Source organism: Vespa mandarinia, chromosome 19, assembly GCF_050613455.1.
Source record: "Vespa mandarinia isolate Hongniang chromosome 19, ASM5061345v1, whole genome shotgun sequence".
NCBI lineage: Eukaryota > Metazoa > Arthropoda > Insecta > Hymenoptera > Vespidae > Vespa > Vespa mandarinia.
In genome coordinates this window covers 63,772-84,309 of record NC_140828.1, presented here as the reverse complement: position 1 = coordinate 84,309, position 20,538 = coordinate 63,772, and the positions used below count along the sequence as shown (strand labels likewise).

The following is a 20,538-nucleotide window of genomic DNA, read 5'->3' as shown; positions in this document are numbered from 1 at the left end:
TTAAAAACTAGACAAAATTTTACTTAAATGTCTATCCCTCATTCTACTACGTACGTTTATTTAGTCATTGATAAATTTTACTTATGTTTGGTAAAACCGTCAAATCCATTTTGCTTTCATGATATGGTCACTACGGGGCGCTGCAATAGCGAGGAACATCCTGAAAATTCAAATGGAAATGCAAATTTAGAAAGAAGGTTAGATATTTCTTTGTCATGGCGTTTTACGGGTAAATTTCAACATAAAGATTATATTTATTTTGTTATACACGATAAAATAAGGATGAAGTGATAAAAAATAAAAATCAAAAATAAATAAAAGATCATATAGCATTGATATAAAATTTCATTATTATTATATTGAGATTTAAGAGTTGGAGTTTGAGTTGGAGTTGGTTAAATTTAATTTTTATATTATATTCTTTACAGATATTTCTAAAGTATTCTAATTCATTTTTTACGCTCCTTTTGAATCCACTTTTGAAGCAATAGATTATTTAATTGAAAAACATGGTTGCTGGACCTACTGAGCATGGCATACAAGCCGATGTTATATTTGTTATTGAAGAAACAGCTGTAAATGGAGCATATCTGAATGATCTCAAAACAAATTATTTAATACCCACATTAGAGTAAGTAATGTTATTGTAATTAAAAAATACAGAGTTACTCGCGCATCAATATTCGCCAACACTACGCTATCTTTACGTTCTTATACGTTGCCATGTACGAGGGAGAAAGACATTGAAATATCGCATTGCTTATTTTATAAATCACATAAGGCATTTTTATTGAAAGATTGAAAATATATATAGACTTTCTATTATATTTATATAATTCATTAAATCGATTTTATTTCTATCCATAGGTATTTTAGTCAAGGTGGCATAGAAGATAGAGAATATGTCGCAGAGGTATTTGAATTCATAAATCCATTCATAATATCCATTTTGTTTTATATAAACAATTTATATGATAATATTTGTATCTGAAATATTTTTCTTCTTGGCATAACAGAATAGTACTACACTTTATGGGATAGTATTATATCATGCTGCCGATTGTTTGCCGGCATCTTGTACAGAAACTCTTGGGCCTTATGTGAATCCTCATAAATTACTACTTGTTCTGGATAAACTTGAGTATGTCAAATTCTATATTTATTATTTTAATATAATTGTTTTGACGCGCGCGCGCGCACACACATACAATCCTAATTTATTTACTTAAAACGTTATAATCATTAGAATGGTCGGTGGAAAAGGAGAATCACATGCAAACATTGGAGAAGGTCTTGCTACCGCATTGCAATGCTTTGAAGATTTATTGTTAAGACGAGAACCAAGTAGTGCAACACAGAAACATTGTATTTTAATCTGCAATTCACCTCCATATCAAACAGTGATTCAAGAATCTTATAAATTTGCCGGTCATACCGTAGAACAAGTAGCTGCCCTTTTCCAAGAGGTCTCTCATTTTTTAAATAATTCTCCTTCAATATTTACTTGTGCATCATTCTACTTAATAATATTTTTATTTTTAGAGAAACATTAATTTATCCGTATTGTCTCCACGAAAAATACCAGCGTTATTTAAACTATTTGAAAAGGCAGGAGGTGATCTGCAATCATCTCAAACAAAGAATTATGCTAAGGATCCACGACATCTAGTACTTTTACGTAATTATAATTTAAAAGAAAGACCTGTGAGTCCATCAATTGGAGGGACAGTCCATACTGCGGTACCAAATACAGCACAAATTCCTCTCAGTCCATTACAAAGCAATGATAGTCCAAATCCAAACCAAGTTCAACAAAGTATTGCACCAACGCCACAATCACAGGCTACTACGTTCAGAAATCAAACACCTCAAAATATTTCTTCGGTTCATCAGTCGGTCCCACAAAATATGGCTGCCCCTATGAGTGCTACACGTCCGCCCTATAATCCTCAAATATCTGCCCCGCCGAATTATCATCCAGGAGCTGTGGGTGCAAGAGCTACGCATTCGAGGTGGATGAGACCATTCATACCACCGAGTGCTAATGCTCCCACCAATGCACAGAGTAGCGCCTTAATTGCTCAATTAACACAACCACCCTCATCATTAGGGCTTAATGTATCTCCGTATGGTCAAAGAATGGATGGTAATATGTTACTGCGAATTAATATTTATATGTATGATAAAATAGTACGTGTCTACATATATATATATATATATATATATATATATATATATATATGTATATATATATACGTTGTACATTCACATTTCAGTAGTTAACAGTAATATCATGGCAGCAAATGCTCAGCAACAGCAACAGCAGATAAACCAACAACAGCAGCAACAATTACGATTGACCATGCAACTGCAACAACAGCAACAGCAGCAACAACAAGCGTCTTTGTCAATTTCAAATCAGCCGGCGCACAGTCAAGCAACACCACAACTCACAGCATCGTGTGTAAGTCCATCTGTGCCTACTCAAGTTCCACCGACAGTAACTGCATCTCAAGCCCCAGTTCCAGTATGTTCTGTAACTCCACTAGCTACTCATCCTCAAGCACAGGTACTTCATGATAAATATTTTTATTATAGAAGTGCATCTTTCCAATGAATTTTCTCTTAATGATTCCTTTCCCCTCTTTTTATTCTTTTTTCTTTATATATATATATCTATGTTAAGAACTTTGTTCTTCTGTATCTCTTCTGCTATCTGCATTGCAGACTAATGGAGGTGGTGGAAATGTTTCAAATCAACAGATCGCAACTGCAAGAGAACGACATACTATTTGGCAAGGTGTTGTGGAATGGATTGAAAAAACTAAAAATCCTGCCGATGCACAGAAGCAAACGAGGCATGTTCCTTGTCAAGTTTCTGCCAATTCAAAAGATGGAGATCCAGAATTGTAAGATTTCTTCATCCATAATTATGAACAATCATATATCTATGTGGAATAATTATTTTTTGATGGAATCATTAGGAAAGCAGATACATGGCCGCAAAAGTTAATAATGCAACTGATGCCAAAGCAATTAATAGGAAATATTGGTGGATCCTATTTAAAGAATTCCAAATCTGTTCTTTTTCATCCAACACCATGCGAAGCTTTAGAATCATTAACAAATATGATGACTTCTGGATTTGTAAAAATTATTTCTTACATCATTATGTTCATTTCGTCTTCAAAAAAAAAAAAAAAAAAAGAAAAGAAGAAGAAAACGATTTATATATTTGTACCTACATATTCTATTTTCAGGCAGGCTGTGTCCATTTTACATCTGTACCACCTAGTTCAGCATGTGAAATAAAAGTGCTTATACTTCTCTATACGGCAGAAAAACGAACATATTTGGGCTTCATTCCTAATGATCAAACAGCTTTCGTAGATCGTCTCCGTAAAGTGATACAACAACAAAAAACTTCCCAAGGTCCAATGAGACAAGGTCAAGTAAGTATACGAAATAAAAATAAAGCTTGCAAGTATAATATCATTCGTTATTAGTTATTGTAATTGACTTGATTAAATAGACTGGTACTGCTGCTGGAAATGCTTTACCTGGTACCATACCTAACACAGGAATATCACAAGGAGGAATTTTAATGTCTCAAACAAACACCATGACAATGGGTGGAGGACAGATAACACAAAATGTCGTTTCTGCGAATACACCTCAGCAGACTTTGCAAACTCCTACAGCTCAACAAAATCAGTTAACTTTACAGGTATACTGAAAATCGCAATAATAATCGTTATGTCGTTATATAAATTAAAATAATAATAAAATATTCGAATCAATAAATTATATTGTATAAATTATATACTAATAGAGCGGAGGAATAGCTGCATCACAAGTCAGTGGTAATGCAGGAGGTATTATTGGTCAGCAAAGACCACCTTTCGATGATTTGGAGATAGCAAGGCATCAGAATTTATTAAAAATCCAACAGTTACGTCAAACGCTAGAGGCTGCACAACAGCAAGAAGCACAATACAAATCACAATTGGAAGTTAATGTAAGCACTAGAAAAATATTATGTCATTTAGATGTACATTTTGTTTTGTTAATAATCATAAAGAAAGTAATGTTTGTCTCATCACCGGTGTCACAGATACAACAAAATTTAGAAGTAGCGCAACAACAGGAAATGCAATATAAACAGCAACTCGAAGTATGTTATTAATAATAATATAAATAAGATTCATTGATTAAAATTTTTTTTTATTAATTTGAATTATTAAGTTGATATTAATTTTGTCATTAGGCTCAACAGGCACAACGCGGTATTGCTCCTGCTGCCATGGCAAATCAAGCATCTAATGCTCAAAGAATGATGCGTCCTGTCTCAACGAACAGTCTTGGCTTGCGGCATTTGTTACAACAGGTATGAAATTTAAACATGATAATTCATCATCTATCAGATCTGTTATCTGTATATACTTTTTGCGTCGTAGCAACAACCTCAGTACAGACAACAAATACTTGGAATACAACAACAAATGGTCAGTCCAAGAGGACAAATGACAACACGTCCTATGGCACCTAATAATACACAAAATCAACAATTCGATGATGTATCTAATTATGATTTTCTCGGTTAAATAATAGTATAGGTAACTATATTTTTGAATTTTATTTTGTATAAAAATATCACAATATTATATTTATTTTAATGTCGATTTAATCCTAATATTTGTACAGAACGTTTTTTTTTTTTTCTTTTCTTTTTTTCTTTTTTTTTTTTTTTTTTTTTTTATATATTAAAATAAGATACTGAGAAGTATTACTTATAAACAATTCTATATTACGACGTTACTTATGATATAATTTAAAGAGATAAATAAGTATAGATATGGCGATTATATAATAAGTAACGAATGTAATAAGATATAATAAATAACATGATAAACTCTTGTAAAATATTATTCTTTTATCTCTTATGATATCCAACTTTTCTTGGGTCATTTCCCTCGCTGATGAAGTTTTCTTTCCTTTCAAATAAGCAATCTATGTAACGATTAGCTCCAAGACAATATTTTGATACGGATGTTTCGAATAAACAGATAAAACTTATCACATGTAAGGTCGTTTTTAATTGATAGCCAATAGCAGACAGTTGCAAGAAACTTACTTTGAGGAGGAGGCCTACTTCTCGATTTCAATCTTTTATTTTTTCTTTCTTCCTTTTTTTAACGATAATGGCACTAAGATCATGTGTCAATTTAAAATTCCTTTTGAAAGTAAGGAATACACAATATAATAGGAATATTTTACAAATAAAATGTATTCGTTTTGAACGTAATAATGTCATTCAATTGTATCACAGTGAAAATGGCGTTTATGGATACAGACCAAAAGAACAAGAAAAACATTTTGAAGGTATTTAAATTAATCTATTCAATATCTTTTTTCGAATGCCACGATTAAAATTTTTAGATACATTAATTTTCAGTGTCAAAAGAAGACTTAGAGATACGATATAAAAATAGCAATTTCTATAGACTTGTTATGGCATATAGACAGTTTGCTCACAAACAAGCCGATATAAATCCTATATCATTGAGCAAACAAATGATACTTCCAGAATTGCAACCTAAACAATTTGGATTAAATCTAACAGACAAGGTATCTTTCAAAGGAATTTTAAAGATAAAACAAAAAGAAGGAACTCTTTCAGAAGCACTAAAGTTTTTGAATGATGTCTATTGTTCCCATATTGGTGTGGAATTTAATCATCTTGAGGTAAGTATATCTCAACTTTTAATATTTTAATAATTATGCCCATTTGAACATAATTCATTATTATTATTATTATTATTATTCTAATAGACTGAGGAAGAAAGGGAATGGTTTGCTAACAACACAGAAATATGTTTAACAGAATCATTGGATGATAAAACGCGTGTTGCTATTGTGACAGAAATGTTGAAAAGTCAAGCGTTCGATAATTTTCTAGCTGCGAAATTTGTAAGCTTAAAAAGATATAGTGGAGAAGGAGCAGAAAGCATGATGGCTTTTTTCCACGAATTTTTTAAAATGTCTTTAAATAGTATGTATGGATATAGATAAAGGTATTATTTGAATGAAAGAAGTCAAAAAGAAGAGTCTTTTTTTTATTACTTTACAGCTGGCTTGACCGATATCGTTATCTGCATGCCACATCGTGGACGTTTAAATTTTTTAACAGGAATACTTAATTTTCCACCAGAAAAATTATTTCGTAAACTTAAAGGATCCTCAGAATTTCCAGATGATGCAAAGGCTATTGGTGATGTTGCAAGTCATTTGGTGTCTTCCACAAATCTAGAAATTGATAATAAAAGTTTACATGTTACAATGCTCCGTAATCCATCTCATCTAGAAGCTGTTAATCCAGTTTCCATGGGAAAAACTCGTGGAATCATGCAGATTGTCAAGGATGGTGCATATGGCAATGATCGCACCACATGGTGGAGTGATAAAGTATTGAACTTACAGGTAATTATTACATATTTCACTTTGAATATTATATATATATATATATATATATATATATGCGCGTGTGTGGGTGCGTGCGTGTGTGTGTGTGTGTGTGTGTAAGCCTTCTAACATTTTTTAAAGATTCATGGCGATGCTGCTTATATAGGACAAGGAATTGATCAAGAATGTTTAGCATTAAGTAACGTACCACACTTTGAGATAGGAGGCACAATCCATCTAATAATTAATAATCAATTAGGATTTACAACTCCACCTTCTAGAGGTAGATCGTCTAGATATTGCACAGATTTGGGAAAAATGATTGCAGCTCCTATAATTCATGTAAACGGAGATGAACCAGAAGTAAATACATCATCATTCGAATGTGTTTGTACGTGAAATGTTTTACGTACCAATTACTACTTGCTAAAAGAAAAATAATGATTTTACAGATGGTTGTACGAGCTACAAGAATAGCTTTTAAATATCAGAGGAAATTTAAGAAAGATGTTTTTATAGATATAAATTGCTTCAGGAGATGGGGTCATAACGAATTGGATGATCCAACTTTCACAAATCCAAGGATATATAAAATTATACAAAATCGTTCGTAAGTATAATGTTTAACTATAGCATTATCATCAAATTGATGAAAATAAAATATGAATTTTTTTAATTACTTAGATCTGTACCGGATCGATATGTAGAAAAATTAATCAAGTCCAATATCCTGACAAAGGCTAAAAAAGAAAATATTGTGAAGGAACATAATAAATGGTTGTCTGAAGCTCTTAAACAAGTTGAAAGTTATGTTCCAGAAGCATCATACTTCTCAGGCAGATGGACCGGAATGAAACAAGCTGAACCCAATATAACTCAGTGGGATACAGGTATTGATATAGATTTACTAAGATTTATTGGGGAAAGAAGTGTCCATGTAGAAACAAATTTGGTGAGTATATATACCAATAAAATATATTTATATATATAGTTTATTAAAAATTATTTTTAAGGAATAATTTTATTATTTTCTTATTCCAGAATATTCACCGTCAGTTGCTGAAGACTCATATTCAAGGCCGATTGAAAAAACTAATGTCTGGTGAAAAGTTAGATTGGGCCACTGCGGAAGCATTGGCTATAGGATCCTTACTTCATCAAGGTTACAATGTTAGAATAAGTGGACAAGATATAGGTAGAGGTACATTTTCCCATAGGCATGCTATGTTTGCCGATCAGAATACTGGAAGTGAGTAATATTAAATTTTCTCTTTCATGATATTACATTACGCATAGAAAATAAAGTACTATATCTAATTTATCTTCTAGACATTTACATTCCATTAAACTCTATGGCAGATGAACAAATAGGAAAATTAGAATTAGCTAATAGTATTTTATCAGAGGAAGCGGTACTGGGATATGAATACGGTATTAGCATAACAGTCCCAACAACTTTAACTATTTGGGAGGCACAATTTGGAGATTTTTTTAATGGGGCACAAATTATTATTGATACCTTTGTAACAAGTGGTGAAGCAAAGTGGATGCTCAGTAGTGGGTTGACAATGCTTTTGCCTCATGGTTATGATGGTGCTGGAGCGGAACATAGTTCATGTAGAATTGAACGATTCTTACAGCTTACAAATAGCAATGAAGATAAAGTTGATGGCGAAGATGTTAATATACAAGTAGTTAATCCGACTACACCAGCACAATATTTTCATTTATTGAGAAGGCAGGTATGGCCTTAAAAATAAACAGATTATAAAGTTATTTCCTCACATCGCGTATTTGTATAACCAATTATAAGTTAAATCCAAAATTATATATTTTAGATGATAAGAAATTTTCGAAAACCATTAATTGTAATATCACCTAAAATATTATTGCGACATGCGAACGCTACATCATCATTGACAGATATGAAGCCTGGCACAAGTTTCAAGTCTGTTATAGGTATGAAATATATACTAGTATATTGTAAAATATGTCTAAAATATAATAAGATAATTCATGTCTGTGTCTAATATATATTATTATAAAAATATATATTTCAGGGAATGATGATGAAGATATTTCTAAAATAAATAAAGTAGTATTAACCAGTGGTAAACATTATTATGCTCTTAAAGATTATAAGAAGACTATTGGAGAGAATAACGTTGCAATTATTAGATTAGAATGTCTTTGTCCGTTTCCTGTTCAAGAAATAATGGAAGAAATACAAAAATATAATCATGCAAAAGGTAAGTAAAATAAATATTGGAATCCCTTGAATTAAACTATCCTATTATCATTATTAATATTCCATAAACTAACATCAAGTTATTTTATTATCTTGAATTATACTACATTAAATTTTTTAATAGTTTTTATATGGAGTCAAGAAGAACCTCGAAATATGGGAGCATGGAATTTTGTGAAAACACGTTTTGAAAATTTATGTGGTCGACAAGTAAGTTACGTACAATGTGAATGCATATAGTAAATAAGTAATATTTATTACATTTTCAGTTAAAATACTGTGGACGTCCTCCTATGGCAGCACCGGCTGTTGGTGATGGCAAATTGCATCAACAAGAAGTAGAAGAAGTTATAAGAAAACCATTTTTGATAAAAACATTTTAAACTAATTAAAAGTATTTTTAAAAGTTTATATTTTTCTATTTATTTATAACAAATGTATCTTTCACAGAGATGTCTTATTTTTGTTTGGTTTTGAATACTTGATTACTGGTGATTACTTATGATTCAAAACCATTCTTTTGACGAATTTCTACACAATTACTACAACTACAGCAGCAAATTACATTGTCACTAGAAAGGGAACATTTAATATTACTTAGACGTTCTTCTGTTACCAAATCTTGTATTTTCTTTTCTAATTCAATAGCACTTTCTATAAAAAAAGAAAAAAAAAAAAAGAAAAAAGAAAAAAGAAAAAAAGAAAAAAAAACAGTAAGATTAGTCCTATTAGGTGTCATTTACCCTTACCTTAATTTTACTTACTTAAAGTAATATTTCGTAACTGATAAGCTATACTTTTTGCAAACATATCGAATTCATCATCTTTTCTTTCTTCTATTAAATCTATTTCTGTACAAACATCTTTAACCATACCTTTTGTAATTTTATCTTCCTACAAAAAAACATTATATTTTTAAATTTGTTCCTTTATTATAACCGATGATTATCTAAATCGGATTATTTATGTGCGGATTATTTTTACAATATGTGTCTATATGCATAGGGAAGAAAGGCATTAATTTTATGTAATATTTACTTTTTGGTCAAAGATAACATATGGGAAGAATAGATCATGCATTAATTTAAAGTATTTGGTTTGGGATTCATACAATTTCCCACATAATATAGCAACAGCAATTTTTGATAATTCATAACAATATTGCTTTTTTAGATCCTCTATTCTTGTAATGCAATCATATATTGTTAAGGAAGGTATATTCATGGCATCCACTATATGTTTATATGCTTTATATCTGTACACCTTTTTTTCAAAATTATCATCAAACGGATATTTTAAACAATCATATTGTCCATACAGAATTAATAATTTTATAGTCTCTCCTTCTGCCCACTTAAATGCCATTTTACATTTCTTTCTAATAATTTTATTTCATTCAATTGAACATTTAATCTAATTAACTTCTACTTGTCAAACTTCTCAAATAAAAAGAAAGAAAATTGTATTTTTTGAATCCATAGGTTCTTTACAACTAATACTTAAATTTTTTTTTTGTATCCGAAAGTACGTTTTATATGATATTGTTACATTTGTGATGGTTAAAAAAAAAGAAAAGAGACAAAAAAAAAAAGAAAAACAATAAATTTAAAAATATAAAAGATTTGACATATTGGATTCTTTTCTTTTTTCCAGAGAAAATAACATAATCAAGATGATATCGCATAATATTCTTCTGCTGAATACATATGTATGTACTTGTAGTATATATCGTAAATGAGAAAGTATTACGTTTATAAAAAGACAACAATTAATTTCAAATATTATTATAATAACTGTATTTTATACAATTTAGGACATACTCATCAAATACTCAGAGTACATATTTATTTAAATTCATTTAGTCCATTTTCAATAATATGAAAGTAGGATTTCAATTGTATAGGAAATTAGCACAATATAACATGTAGATAGTAACGTAACTTAATTTGAATGATTTTAATAATCTAGGTTCTTTTACCCAGTGCCTTTTGTGTCAATTCAGTTTTCTTTTGTTGTGCTAATTCTTTTTGTTTCTTCTCATCTTCTCTTCGTTTTGCAGCCTCTTCTCGTTGCTGCTTAATTATTGCTAATCGTGCTAAGTCTGCTCGAGCTTCATCAGTTTTTCCTGCAGCATGCAATTTCTGATAATTTGCATAGGCCCTCTGCCTTTCTAATTGTTCTCTGAAATTGAAAAAAAAAAAAAAAAAAAAAAAAAAGAATAAATAAATAAATAAATAAATAATAATAAATATTATTTTAATTGTTTTCTAAATCTTTTTCACTCTAAACCAATTATACATTAAAGTCTAAACAAGAAAAATAGGAATACTCAAGCAAAAATTGCAAAGCTGTTTACTTTTCTTTCCGCGATAATTCAGGCTTTGCAGAATCTAATGATTGATTGAGTTGTGATAACTTTTTTGCTTTCTTTTGTACTCTGTTTGGGTTCTCCACCTGAATTAAATTCTCAACTCCTTTTGCCTTACCCTAAAGATATAAAACAAATTCATAAAAATATTTTGTAAAGTGCACATTTGCATTAATAAAAATAAAATTTATAAACAAGTTTTAATTACCTCTGTTTCCGACTCGGAATCCGATTCAGTTTCACTATCTGTTTCAGATGCACTTACATTTTTCAATTTGTTCCTACTTCCACGTGCTTTAGGTTCCACTTCTTCGTCACTAGATGACTCATTACCTTTATTTTTCTGTGAAAAATAAAAAAAAAAAAAAAAAACAATTGCCAGTTTCTACATAAAACATTTTATATCCTTTGAATTGATTATACTATTTTCCATCAATCAGCGATTTGTAGGATTTTCAGTATACATTTATGTGCAAATGTATATTTTATTGTATACATTGCATTATTCTTCAAGTTATATAAAAGATGGTTGCAGTGTGCTTCGTTCATACTGTATTAACATGGGGGTGTTATATAATTTCTAGATGACCAAATGCCCAAAATATTAAGTATTATATAGTTAATATTATATTGCTTAAATATATAAATAAAATTATTACACTAACGATTCTTATTACGATATAATTTATATCTATAATATTTTAAAACGTCTGTACTTTTATTGATAGAAAACAAAAATATTATTTTAAGTAACTTGGATTCATATAAGAAACGATATATCGTATAATTTATCTGTGTGCGTGTGAGTGTATATATATATGTAGATGGATAATTATAATGTACAATTACTCACAAAATTGCACGCACAAGCGCTATAAAAGTTTGATTTGTTCGATTAGCAGAAAACAAACAATATTTTCGTGGATAAAGTTTTTTGCATGTGTTGTATGTAGAGTTTTAATGAATAATTAACCGTTTAAAAACACAAATAATACATTCCCCCAATTTTATTAACAAAAATAAAAAAACGGAGTACATTTTATCGTCACAAAATTGAACGTACAAGGAAAGAGAATTAATTAAAAATTATGTTCGTAAATACTCATTTACGATGTTAATATTTCAAATTTTTTTATCTTCTTTCTTTCTTTCTTTTTTCTTCCGTTGTTACGTCACTTTCGATTGCCATTTGTCATTGTTTATTAGGACAGACTGCAAAAAGAACAGACCGATATTTCTATACGAAAATTAGTTACAACACTGTATTGTTAGGATAAATCCTTAGATGAAATAAATTAGAAAAATAATAAGTAGGAGCTATTATAACGTGAAAAAGAAAAAAAATATTGACAGAGATGAAAAAGCAGAATTTAGTTGAACATATTAAGGTAAACCCTTGAATTACTGTTATAATATTAATTATAGACGCTGTCTTAAGAATTAAGAAAATTATATCAATAAAAATATTTTGCAGACTTTTATGAGATAAAAACTACAACTAGGTTGGATAATACAAAAGACTTTACATTTCTAAAGCCAATAAATATGTTTAGAATTAACAAAAATATATACAAATTACAATCCACATTCCTGGAATAATATTGTCCCAAATAGTTTCATTATTGAAAAATTAGTCGAATAACTCGAGTTTAGAAGTAATTGTATAAGTGCAAACGGATACGCAACAAAATATTAGCTAGAATTATTAATTATATGTAAATATGTTACATGTACGTTCAATTTTGTAACGATAAAATCCATTGCATTTCTTTATTTTTGTTAATAAAATAAAATGAATGTATTGTTAAAATTATATATTATACATAAAAAAAAAAAAACTTTATTCGTGAAAAAAAATTATTTGCTTTCCGTTGATTGAATCCTTCATAGCGCGTGCACGCTCAATTTTCGTGAGTAACTGTATATACCAATTGAGTTAAAAATACTTTTAACCTACGTCAATAATTAAAGTTATAAGAAAGAAAATATAACGAGGCACAATGCAATTGCATAAACGCTCTGTTGCAACTATCTGCCCGTGTCACATTTGACCATCGAAGGGCAATTCGACCTTACGTACTTAACAATAATATCTAAGTCGTTGAGCTGGTGGTTAACCTAAAAATACTGACTCTCCACTGACGTTTTTCTTCCTCCTGGCGACGTTGTTCTTCTAATTCTTCGGGATTCGTAAAGTGGCGATTACGGCCTTTGTGATTGACAAATTTTCCTAAAAGAGAAACCAAAAATATAAATAAACAAAAGCATATTTCAAGATCGAGATGAACAAAATTGCGCGTTATTTTTCTCTAGAAAAACGTGGCAAGATATTCATATAAATGAATAAGGAACGATGATTCACTTACCGCGTGGCATTATTTGTATCTATAGAATAAACGGCAGCTTAAATAAAATATACGATATCAAAATTGATTGAATATTCAAAATTTTTATACAACAATCTATAATTTCACCAAATCTCGATCTAGTGTCAGATTAACGCCTCAATGAATACAATGTCAGCGAACGTAGACCAACGTATATTAATGTGAATAACTGCGTAAATTAAAGAACATGTCGGTATATAATGCACTGTAATATCGACCATACCAAGAAAGAAAAAACGAACCGTATTTTATTTATGCCGTATTATATGGATTCACTGTAGGACGATGCAAGAACGAGTGCATCGTATGATTTTCGAAAAGCATTATTTTCTATTATTAAGAACAGTTTACAAATAGAGAAATCAGATATTTCTATTGGCTATCAAATTTGTTTCATGCATTAGTTAGTGCTGCCGCCGTACGGCTTCGTTTAAACATTTTTTCGTCAGATAGATCATGCTACTTGTCGATCTATCAGTAATATAGTCATTGGATGTGCGAGTTTTTGCGGACGTATCGACGTTTACCGGTTCTCGATTGTTTTGTTGTCTCTTCGTATATCAGTGACAAGTAATCATTTATTGATAAAGAATATACATACATATATATATATATATATATACATATATGTATGTATAATATGTATATACACATACACGCATATATATATATATATATATATATATATACAGATGAAATTGACTAATAACACGACAAGTTAACATATTTAAGGTGCTTTTTCGATGATTACACGACCGGTCTTTCAAGTTCGATGAGAAGTATGTCAAAGTCGATGTGATGTGTTACTGTGCGACCTTTCAGGATGACGGCCTCCCAAGTGTTATGTAGATTTGGATAAGTTCCATCCACAAATGAGGTGGTGAGTATATAAAAAAAAAAGAAATATTCCTCGAATTACGTAACGAGAGAAACTTGTAGAAATATATAAAACGATTGCTTTCACATTAGATGAACAATTGATTACGAACGCAGAAATTAATAAGCGTTGAACAATTAGCGTTTCCCAGACGCTCGATTATTGTGTTTGTTTATTTTTTTTTTCCTTTCCTTATCCCTTTCTTTTCAAGCTAGTAACGTCACGCCAACTCTGAGAAACGCTTAGAAATTCGATTATCGCTAATATTTATTATATTATTATTATTTAAAAACATTAACGTATATGAAAATATTAGGAGCATTTATATTGTATTATGCAGAGAAAAAAGTAGTAAGAAAGAAGAGGTTAATCAAAAGATTGAAGGAAGAGGGATTTGTAAAGGGTTCAACAAGATAAATTATACAAAAGTAAACCATAAACACAACAAAAGATGTAAGTGCACTATTATATTAACTATTCTTTATTTATAATTATTTAAAATTAAAGTTTCTTTTAGAGTTACAAATATTGCAATAACTGTATTATTATTATTATTATTTTTTATTTATTTATTTATTTTTTTTTGTTTTTTTTTTGTTTTTTTTTTTTTTTTGTTTCTTTTTTTTTTGTTTTTTTTTTTTTTTTATTTCAGGTGGCACAATAATAGCTGGCCTAGAAACAGGCTTCTCTTCGATAAGATAAGAACTACGGCAAGAGTAGCAAAGAAAAGATCTAATAACGTATTGTCAACGTATTAAAGAATAAAGAAAAAAAGTAAGGCGCAATTTAAAAGTGCAAGTAATAGCTGCATATAGATGAAAGTATAAGAGGGTAAGAAGCACAATTATAAAAAGGAGAAGAAGAAAGAGATAAAAAATCTGGAAAAGGTGGGTAGGAAGGAATGGGTGCTGGGTTGGGCAGGAGCAGCACCAGTGGAGGTGGTCTGCTCGAGGCTCTTCCCACAGGAACGCCGCTTCATGTAGCTATGTTAGGTCTTGACAGTGCAGGAAAAACAACTGCCCTCTATAGATTAAAATTTGATCAATATTTGAATACTGTACCGACCATTGGTTTCAACTGTGAAAGAATCCGTGGCGGCATTGGTAAAGCAAAAGGTATATATTAAATGTCAACCAATAGGATCATTAATCAGATCTTTGATTTTCACCTAACGTTCCAATATTTATTCTTTCCTAGGAGTAAATTTTTTAGTTTGGGACGTAGGTGGACAGGAAAAATTACGACCTCTATGGAAGTCTTATACAAGATGCACGGATGGTATTATTTTTGTTGTTGATTCTTGCGATGCGGAAAGACTTGAAGAAGCAAAAATGGAACTTACAAAAACAGCTAGGAGTCCCGATAATGCTGGCGTGCCCATTTTAATTCTTGCAAATAAGCAAGATCTATTGGGTAAACTTCGTTAGGTTAAACTTTTATTACTTTGATATATAATTGGATAATGATCATTTTATTTAATCTTTAGGTGCAAAAGAAGTGAGTGAATTGGAAAAGCAGCTTGGTGTCTTGGAACTGGCTGGAATGCCTGGCAGTTCTAGTATAAGGGTGCAACCTGCTTGTGCTATTACAGGTGAAGGTTTACATGAAGGCCTGGATACTCTCTACCAATTGATATTAAAACGACGTAAATTGGCCAAGCTAAACAGAAAAAGGGCTAGGTAGGCCAGGGCTTCGGAAGACTGCACATGCGTCTTCTGATATTGCCCACGGATGATCTCTTCCCTGATAACGGAGGTGCCCATCGTGGATCTCTCCGTTTCATCTTTTTCATTCTTGTCAACTTTCTCACCGACATTGTTGACAGCTAAGAAGTGCTCAATTAAATAAGTAGATGGCTAAAACATCAATAGCCCCGTAAGTCTGAAAGTAGAACAGTATTGATTATTACAATTGCTTCAATTGTTATTACAACTACTGATAGTTTGTTAACTTAGGTCACATCAAGTCTTGCGATCAACTTTGTGTTGAAGAGCTCAGACTAATCAAACTTGACTAAGAAAAACATTCGCACTTATAAGACTAAATCATACAAGATCGATAGCTTCATCTAAGAAAAATTCTTTACTCTATACATGACTTGAATTCAGTTCTGATAAGAAGAACATACCACATCCACGTAGTTGATGGAATTTGGATTGTGGATTGTGAATTGTGGATTATCACTTTCTAATCTAAGATTTAATAGAAGATATATATATATATATATATATATACACATATATACGCGCGCGCGCGCGTGTGTGTGTGCGTGTGTGCGTGCGTGTGTGTGTGCGTGTGCGCGTGCGTGCGCGTGCGTGTGTGTGTGCGTGTGCGTGGGCGCGCGTGCGTGCGTGCATGCATGTTGATGGCATTATCTTCTATTCATTCATGATAAAGTGTGATGGTTTTATATCTTAGAACCTTACATACTATTGTGTCACTTAGTCTGAAAGTGATCAAAGTTGAAAATGACAAATCATAAATTATTAATTTTGTTAAAGAGGAAGAGTAACATTACTAGATAACAGACTTTTAATAATTTTGGACTTGCCATAGTGTTGATGAAAGACATCATTTGTAATGGGACAATAATTGAGCTTGAAATGTGTATTCATGTGAACATCCCAATTGAAGTTTTGCATTCACAATAGACATATGGAGCATTAATACATATACTATGATTCCCAAAGTCAGTTGTGACTGTGGCATGCATCTCTATCGTGGAAAGGATATCGTGTTTCGTCTATTTCCACTCCAACATCCTACATTACTTAACAAGAGTGATTGTCTATGAGATTCTTGGAATTTAACTCTGATTGGAAAGATACGATTGTTTAATGCGCAGTATTGAGGACTTGATCATACAATGACTTAGTATGCATAGTAATGCAAATAAATAGTATGCTAGCACTGAAATAGACAGTTACAATTAGTAGAGGCTGTCTCATTCTCAGGGCCTTCTTTATGATAATCCAGACCCCCTCCCCCTCACCCTCTCGCATGATAATAAAAGAGGATTAAATCGAGAAGACGGGAGTTCTCAAATTACATGAGTTTTAAGTGCAACCAATAAGCATCGATTGCATTAAGCGTTGCTATAATACCAATAATATTACTGACTGTTAACAATGAAAACGGGAGATTAAGAAAATTCGTAAGTTCATCCAAATACACCACAGCTTATTATGTCTAGCCGACAGATATTTTTCTGTTGGCTAGGTTCAATTTCTTGGCCTTCATAGATTGCAGCATAGTCTGTATAATTGTCATTTCATTGAATCCAAGATAAAAGCTGTAAGTCATTTGATATTGAATGTGGGAGTTGTCGATGTAGGTAGCTTCAGCTCCCCTGAATTAACATTTAGTTATAATCTAGTGAAATATTTGTCTACTGTGAAATTGTATATACAAATGTTCCCAATTTGTAATATACACTTTGTGTAATATTACATTTGTAATATACACTTTGTTTTTCCATGTACTGGCATTCGAATTTGTATATATTTGTGCTCATCTTGTGCATGTTACGTGTTGAGTACATACATGAAATCTCTTGCCAATTTGTTTAAATTTATAAACAATATCTCAATACTCGCTAAAGTGCTATATTTCCATGGTGTGAAATGTAGGATTATAAATTTCTCATAAAGTGTGTGATCAAAAGAGTGAAAGACTGATCATTTAATTTGAGCCAGTATATCAACAAAACAATAGAGAATGGATTATTAGGAATATGACGAGGAATCGATGTGAAGGGTCAGTTTAGACATTGTTTCAGATTCATTTTAATAGTCGATAATGGCTAAGGTCGATTCGCCGAGATCAGTCAACGTTATTGGTGAAAAAATTCGGTTGCTAGTACGTTTAATGTCTGGTAGAGTACAAGCTAGAAAATTGAATATATTCTACGTACGTCTGTCTAATCAGTGAGAATTTTACCCCATATCAATAATGTGGTGTGAACTGCGATTTTCAAATTATAAATAAGTTTAAATACTAAAAATCAGCGCATAAAGGAAACGTAGGACAAAGCCTTTGTAAAAGAAATATCTATGTATAAGCTGCATATTATTGATTTGATGTTATTATCAGAGCAGGCTCATTGGACCTTGATAATTAAAAGAAAAAGTAAAACATCTGCTAATGACTGCTCTTCAAAAATTAACTGCTCAGCCATCGGCCTAAGAGACGGACGGATGGATGGATGGATGGATGGATGGATGGATGGATGGATGGATGGATGGATGGATGGATGGATGGATGGATGGATGGATGGATGGATGGATGGATGGATGGATGGATGGATGGATGGATGGATGGATGGATGGATGGATGGATGGATGGATGGATGGATGGATGGATGGATGGATGGATGGATGGATGGATGGAAGGATGGAAGGATGAATGAATGAATGAATGGATGGATGGATGGATGGATGGAAGGATGAATGAATGGATGGATGGATGGATGGATGGATGGATGGATGGATGGATGGATGGATGGATGGAAGGAAGGATGGAAGGATGAATGAATGAATGAATGGATGGATGGATGGATGGAAGGATGAATGGATGGATGGATGGATGAATGGATGGATGGGTGGGTGGATGGATGGATGAATGGATAGATGGATGGTGCTTCCTAATCGACGAAAATCATTGTTTATTATAATAGTAAAAGCTTTAGCATAATCACATAATTGCCCTCAAGGTGACTTACATATATCTAGAAATTCTGAAGATAATCGTATTTCTGCGATTTTTTGCACCTTTATACCATGAAGAAAAGAATTTCATTATTCCCTTTGTATGGGCGTTCTGAACTTATTATAGATGGAATTGCAAATAGCAAAGAGATCAATTTTTTTCCAACACATGTCTAACACATTAAATTTCTATTAAGTTACATTATAATTATATGTATCATTGTTTTGCAATTTTAATCTACGTCGTACTACGTCAAATTAAAGTTCTAAAATTCATTGCTAACTTGCTATACATTTAATAACATTCATTGGTGATATTCAAAATAACATACAATCTTTTCATGTTGAAGATCGCATCTAGAAATTATTTTTTAGATGCATTAAGATGCATTCTTATACACATATAGATTTAGTCTTATACTCAAAAGCATGTTTTTAATATTTGACTTATTATTTCTCATTTTGTTTTTAAATATAAAAAATATGTTTACATGTGTATTGAAGAAAACTTTGATAAACAGAAATGCTGTGATAATGTTAAAGTATGTTGTGGGTGCATATCATATCGTTTAAATAAAGCGATTATCATCTTGATAATTGCAGCACTCATGAATTTCTTTTATTGCAGCTGGAAGCCTAGTCTAAAATTTTTATCACGTTTAAGGAAGCTTATTTATCTAGACACAATGATAAAAAAGTCACAAAGATTCATTTGAAGTGCTGTCGTGTTAGTATTATTATATGCTTGGCATATATATATATATATATATATATATATATATATATATATATATATATATATATGGCTTATGTGTGAGACAGAGAAGTACTCTATGCAGATTGCAATGATAAGAGAAAATTGATCATCGTACTTTGTTACATATTATGTTTAAAAATAATTTATTTGACATGATTTAGAGTGACAGAAATTTTGTTCTAACACTGCACTGCCTACTTGCGCTTTTAATAATAGCACTTAAGCATTTTTTGATAGTATCAATGAGACATGTTTTTTTTCTTTTTTTTTTTTTTTTTTTTTTTTTTTGTATAAAGAATCACTTACCAACGTTCTGAAAACACTATTTAAACTTCGTATATAGTCTTAGACATCGTCATTGAAGCTGATTCTTGATCATTTTCCAATTTCCAGTTCATTAAGGTAGTTGAAGATTATCGAGTGATATGTGTCGTGTAAAATGGCTTTATTGAAGAATGTAAACATCCACATAACACTCTTTCGATCTTCCATCATTGGATAATATTTCATTCAAATTGAATTCAATATAATATTATTTAGAATAATATTAATCATATATCAAGTATGATCAAGTTAGTTATTTCAATTGTCAATAGAATTAACGATTAACCATTGATGATTGTTACCATCAATCAAAAATAAATGATAACAATAAGTGAAATAAGATTATAATTCTACAAAGTAGAGTTTATTAATGATTCATGGTATGCTTACGATAGTAGATTTATGAATT

At 31.0% G+C, this 20,538-nt stretch overlaps 5 protein-coding genes across 13 annotated transcripts; 3 read left to right on the top strand and 2 right to left on the bottom strand.

Moving 5' to 3' along the window:
- Positions 1-161: 161 nt before the first annotated feature.
- LOC118449803 (mediator of RNA polymerase II transcription subunit 25) lies at positions 162-5,542 on the top strand. 2 transcript variants are annotated; one of them, XM_035884837.2, is made up of 17 exons: positions 162-229; positions 429-631; positions 868-913; positions 1,017-1,141; positions 1,247-1,466; positions 1,543-2,146; positions 2,277-2,569; positions 2,764-2,909; positions 2,985-3,147; positions 3,261-3,452; positions 3,533-3,727; positions 3,833-4,018; positions 4,115-4,174; positions 4,268-4,387; positions 4,458-4,616; positions 5,330-5,382; positions 5,456-5,542. In XM_035884837.2, exons 2-15 carry the CDS (start codon positions 510-512, stop codon positions 4,602-4,604), a joined length of 2,619 nt encoding a protein of 872 aa, XP_035740730.1. In that variant the 5' UTR covers positions 162-229; positions 429-509; the 3' UTR covers positions 4,605-4,616; positions 5,330-5,382; positions 5,456-5,542. The 2 variants fall into 2 exon arrangements, with proteins under 2 accessions (XP_035740730.1, XP_035740727.1); XM_035884834.2 differs by having other exon boundaries at positions 2,728-2,909.
- Positions 5,069-9,119, top strand: LOC118449802 (2-oxoadipate dehydrogenase complex component E1). Of its 3 annotated transcripts, none has more exons than XM_035884830.2 (13): positions 5,069-5,382; positions 5,588-5,745; positions 5,833-6,052; positions 6,131-6,480; positions 6,604-6,825; positions 6,915-7,072; positions 7,147-7,414; positions 7,504-7,711; positions 7,792-8,204; positions 8,301-8,421; positions 8,523-8,711; positions 8,835-8,920; positions 8,980-9,119. In XM_035884830.2, the coding sequence occupies exons 1-13, from the start codon at positions 5,202-5,204 to the stop codon at positions 9,091-9,093; spliced, it is 2,688 nt and encodes an 895-aa protein (XP_035740723.2). In that variant the 5' UTR covers positions 5,069-5,201; the 3' UTR covers positions 9,094-9,119. The 3 variants fall into 3 exon arrangements, with proteins under 3 accessions (XP_035740723.2, XP_035740721.2, XP_035740726.2); XM_035884828.2 differs by having other exon boundaries at positions 5,456-5,745; XM_035884833.2 differs by having other exon boundaries at positions 5,278-5,382; positions 5,440-5,745.
- A 90-nt stretch (positions 9,120-9,209) lies between these two features.
- On the bottom strand, positions 9,210-10,393 carry LOC118449779 (uncharacterized). Its single transcript, XM_085662818.1, has 3 exons — positions 9,749-10,393; positions 9,475-9,604; positions 9,210-9,364 (listed from the first exon to the last, which is right to left on the bottom strand). The coding sequence occupies exons 1-3, from the start codon at positions 10,073-10,075 to the stop codon at positions 9,210-9,212; spliced, it is 612 nt and encodes a 203-aa protein (XP_085518944.1). The 5' UTR covers positions 10,076-10,393.
- Positions 10,394-10,538: 145 nt separating this feature from the next.
- On the bottom strand, positions 10,539-13,782 carry LOC118449820 (uncharacterized). 3 transcript variants are annotated; one of them, XM_035884889.2, is made up of 6 exons: positions 13,708-13,782; positions 13,445-13,634; positions 13,211-13,308; positions 11,287-11,421; positions 11,067-11,197; positions 10,539-10,891 (listed from the first exon to the last, which is right to left on the bottom strand). In XM_035884889.2, exons 2-6 carry the CDS (start codon positions 13,452-13,454, stop codon positions 10,675-10,677), a joined length of 591 nt encoding a protein of 196 aa, XP_035740782.1. In that variant the 5' UTR covers positions 13,455-13,634; positions 13,708-13,782; the 3' UTR covers positions 10,539-10,674. The 3 variants fall into 3 exon arrangements, with proteins under 3 accessions (XP_035740782.1, XP_035740786.1, XP_035740783.1); XM_035884893.2 differs by having other exon boundaries at positions 13,445-13,463; positions 13,708-13,723; XM_035884890.2 differs by lacking the exon at positions 13,708-13,782 and having other exon boundaries at positions 13,445-13,463; positions 13,553-13,693.
- Positions 13,783-13,922: 140 nt separating this feature from the next.
- Arl4 (ADP ribosylation factor-like 4) lies at positions 13,923-17,775 on the top strand. 4 transcript variants are annotated; one of them, XM_085662754.1, is made up of 6 exons: positions 13,923-14,035; positions 14,198-14,345; positions 14,683-14,795; positions 14,995-15,457; positions 15,540-15,755; positions 15,829-17,775. In XM_085662754.1, the coding sequence occupies exons 4-6, from the start codon at positions 15,244-15,246 to the stop codon at positions 16,023-16,025; spliced, it is 627 nt and encodes a 208-aa protein (XP_085518880.1). In that variant the 5' UTR covers positions 13,923-14,035; positions 14,198-14,345; positions 14,683-14,795; positions 14,995-15,243; the 3' UTR covers positions 16,026-17,775. The 4 variants fall into 4 exon arrangements, with proteins under 4 accessions (XP_085518880.1, XP_085518881.1, XP_085518879.1 ...); XM_085662755.1 differs by having other exon boundaries at positions 13,962-14,035; positions 14,184-14,345; XM_085662753.1 differs by lacking the exon at positions 13,923-14,035 and having other exon boundaries at positions 14,110-14,345.
- The last annotated feature ends 2,763 nt before the right edge of the window (positions 17,776-20,538 follow it).

Excerpts from the sequence above, each read along its gene's own strand:
- LOC118449803 (XM_035884834.2), top strand. The coding sequence starts at position 510 with ATGGTTGCTGGACCTACTGAGCATGGCATACAAGCCGATGTTATATTT. Across the intron at positions 2,147-2,276 it reads GTATGGTCAAAGAATGGATG|TAGTTAACAGTAATATCATG; the intron begins GTAATATGTTAC and ends TTCACATTTCAG. Across the intron at positions 3,453-3,532 it reads GTCCAATGAGACAAGGTCAA|ACTGGTACTGCTGCTGGAAA; the intron begins GTAAGTATACGA and ends TTGATTAAATAG.
- LOC118449802 (XM_035884828.2), top strand. The coding sequence starts at position 5,202 with ATGGCACTAAGATCATGTGTCAATTTAAAATTCCTTTTGAAAGTAAGG. Across the intron at positions 6,826-6,914 it reads TAAACGGAGATGAACCAGAA|ATGGTTGTACGAGCTACAAG; the intron begins GTAAATACATCA and ends ATGATTTTACAG. Across the intron at positions 7,415-7,503 it reads TCCATGTAGAAACAAATTTG|AATATTCACCGTCAGTTGCT; the intron begins GTGAGTATATAT and ends TTCTTATTCCAG.
- LOC118449779 (XM_085662818.1), bottom strand. The coding sequence starts at position 10,075 with ATGGCATTTAAGTGGGCAGAAGGAGAGACTATAAAATTATTAATTCTG. Across the intron at positions 9,605-9,748 it reads ATGTTATCTTTGACCAAAAA|GAAGATAAAATTACAAAAGG; the intron begins GTAAATATTACA and ends GTTTTTTTGTAG. Across the intron at positions 9,365-9,474 it reads GTTACGAAATATTACTTTAA|AAAGTGCTATTGAATTAGAA; the intron begins GTAAGTAAAATT and ends CTTTTTTTATAG.
- LOC118449820 (XM_035884889.2), bottom strand. Across the intron at positions 11,422-13,210 it reads AAGAAAAACGTCAGTGGAGA|AAAAATAAAGGTAATGAGTC; the intron begins GTCAGTATTTTT and ends TATTTTTCACAG. Across the intron at positions 10,892-11,066 it reads GAATTATCGCGGAAAGAAAA|AGAACAATTAGAAAGGCAGA; the intron begins GTAAACAGCTTT and ends TTTCAATTTCAG.
- Arl4 (XM_085662754.1), top strand. The coding sequence starts at position 15,244 with ATGGGTGCTGGGTTGGGCAGGAGCAGCACCAGTGGAGGTGGTCTGCTC. Across the intron at positions 15,458-15,539 it reads CGGCATTGGTAAAGCAAAAG|GAGTAAATTTTTTAGTTTGG; the intron begins GTATATATTAAA and ends ATTCTTTCCTAG. Across the intron at positions 15,756-15,828 it reads AAATAAGCAAGATCTATTGG|GTGCAAAAGAAGTGAGTGAA; the intron begins GTAAACTTCGTT and ends TTTAATCTTTAG.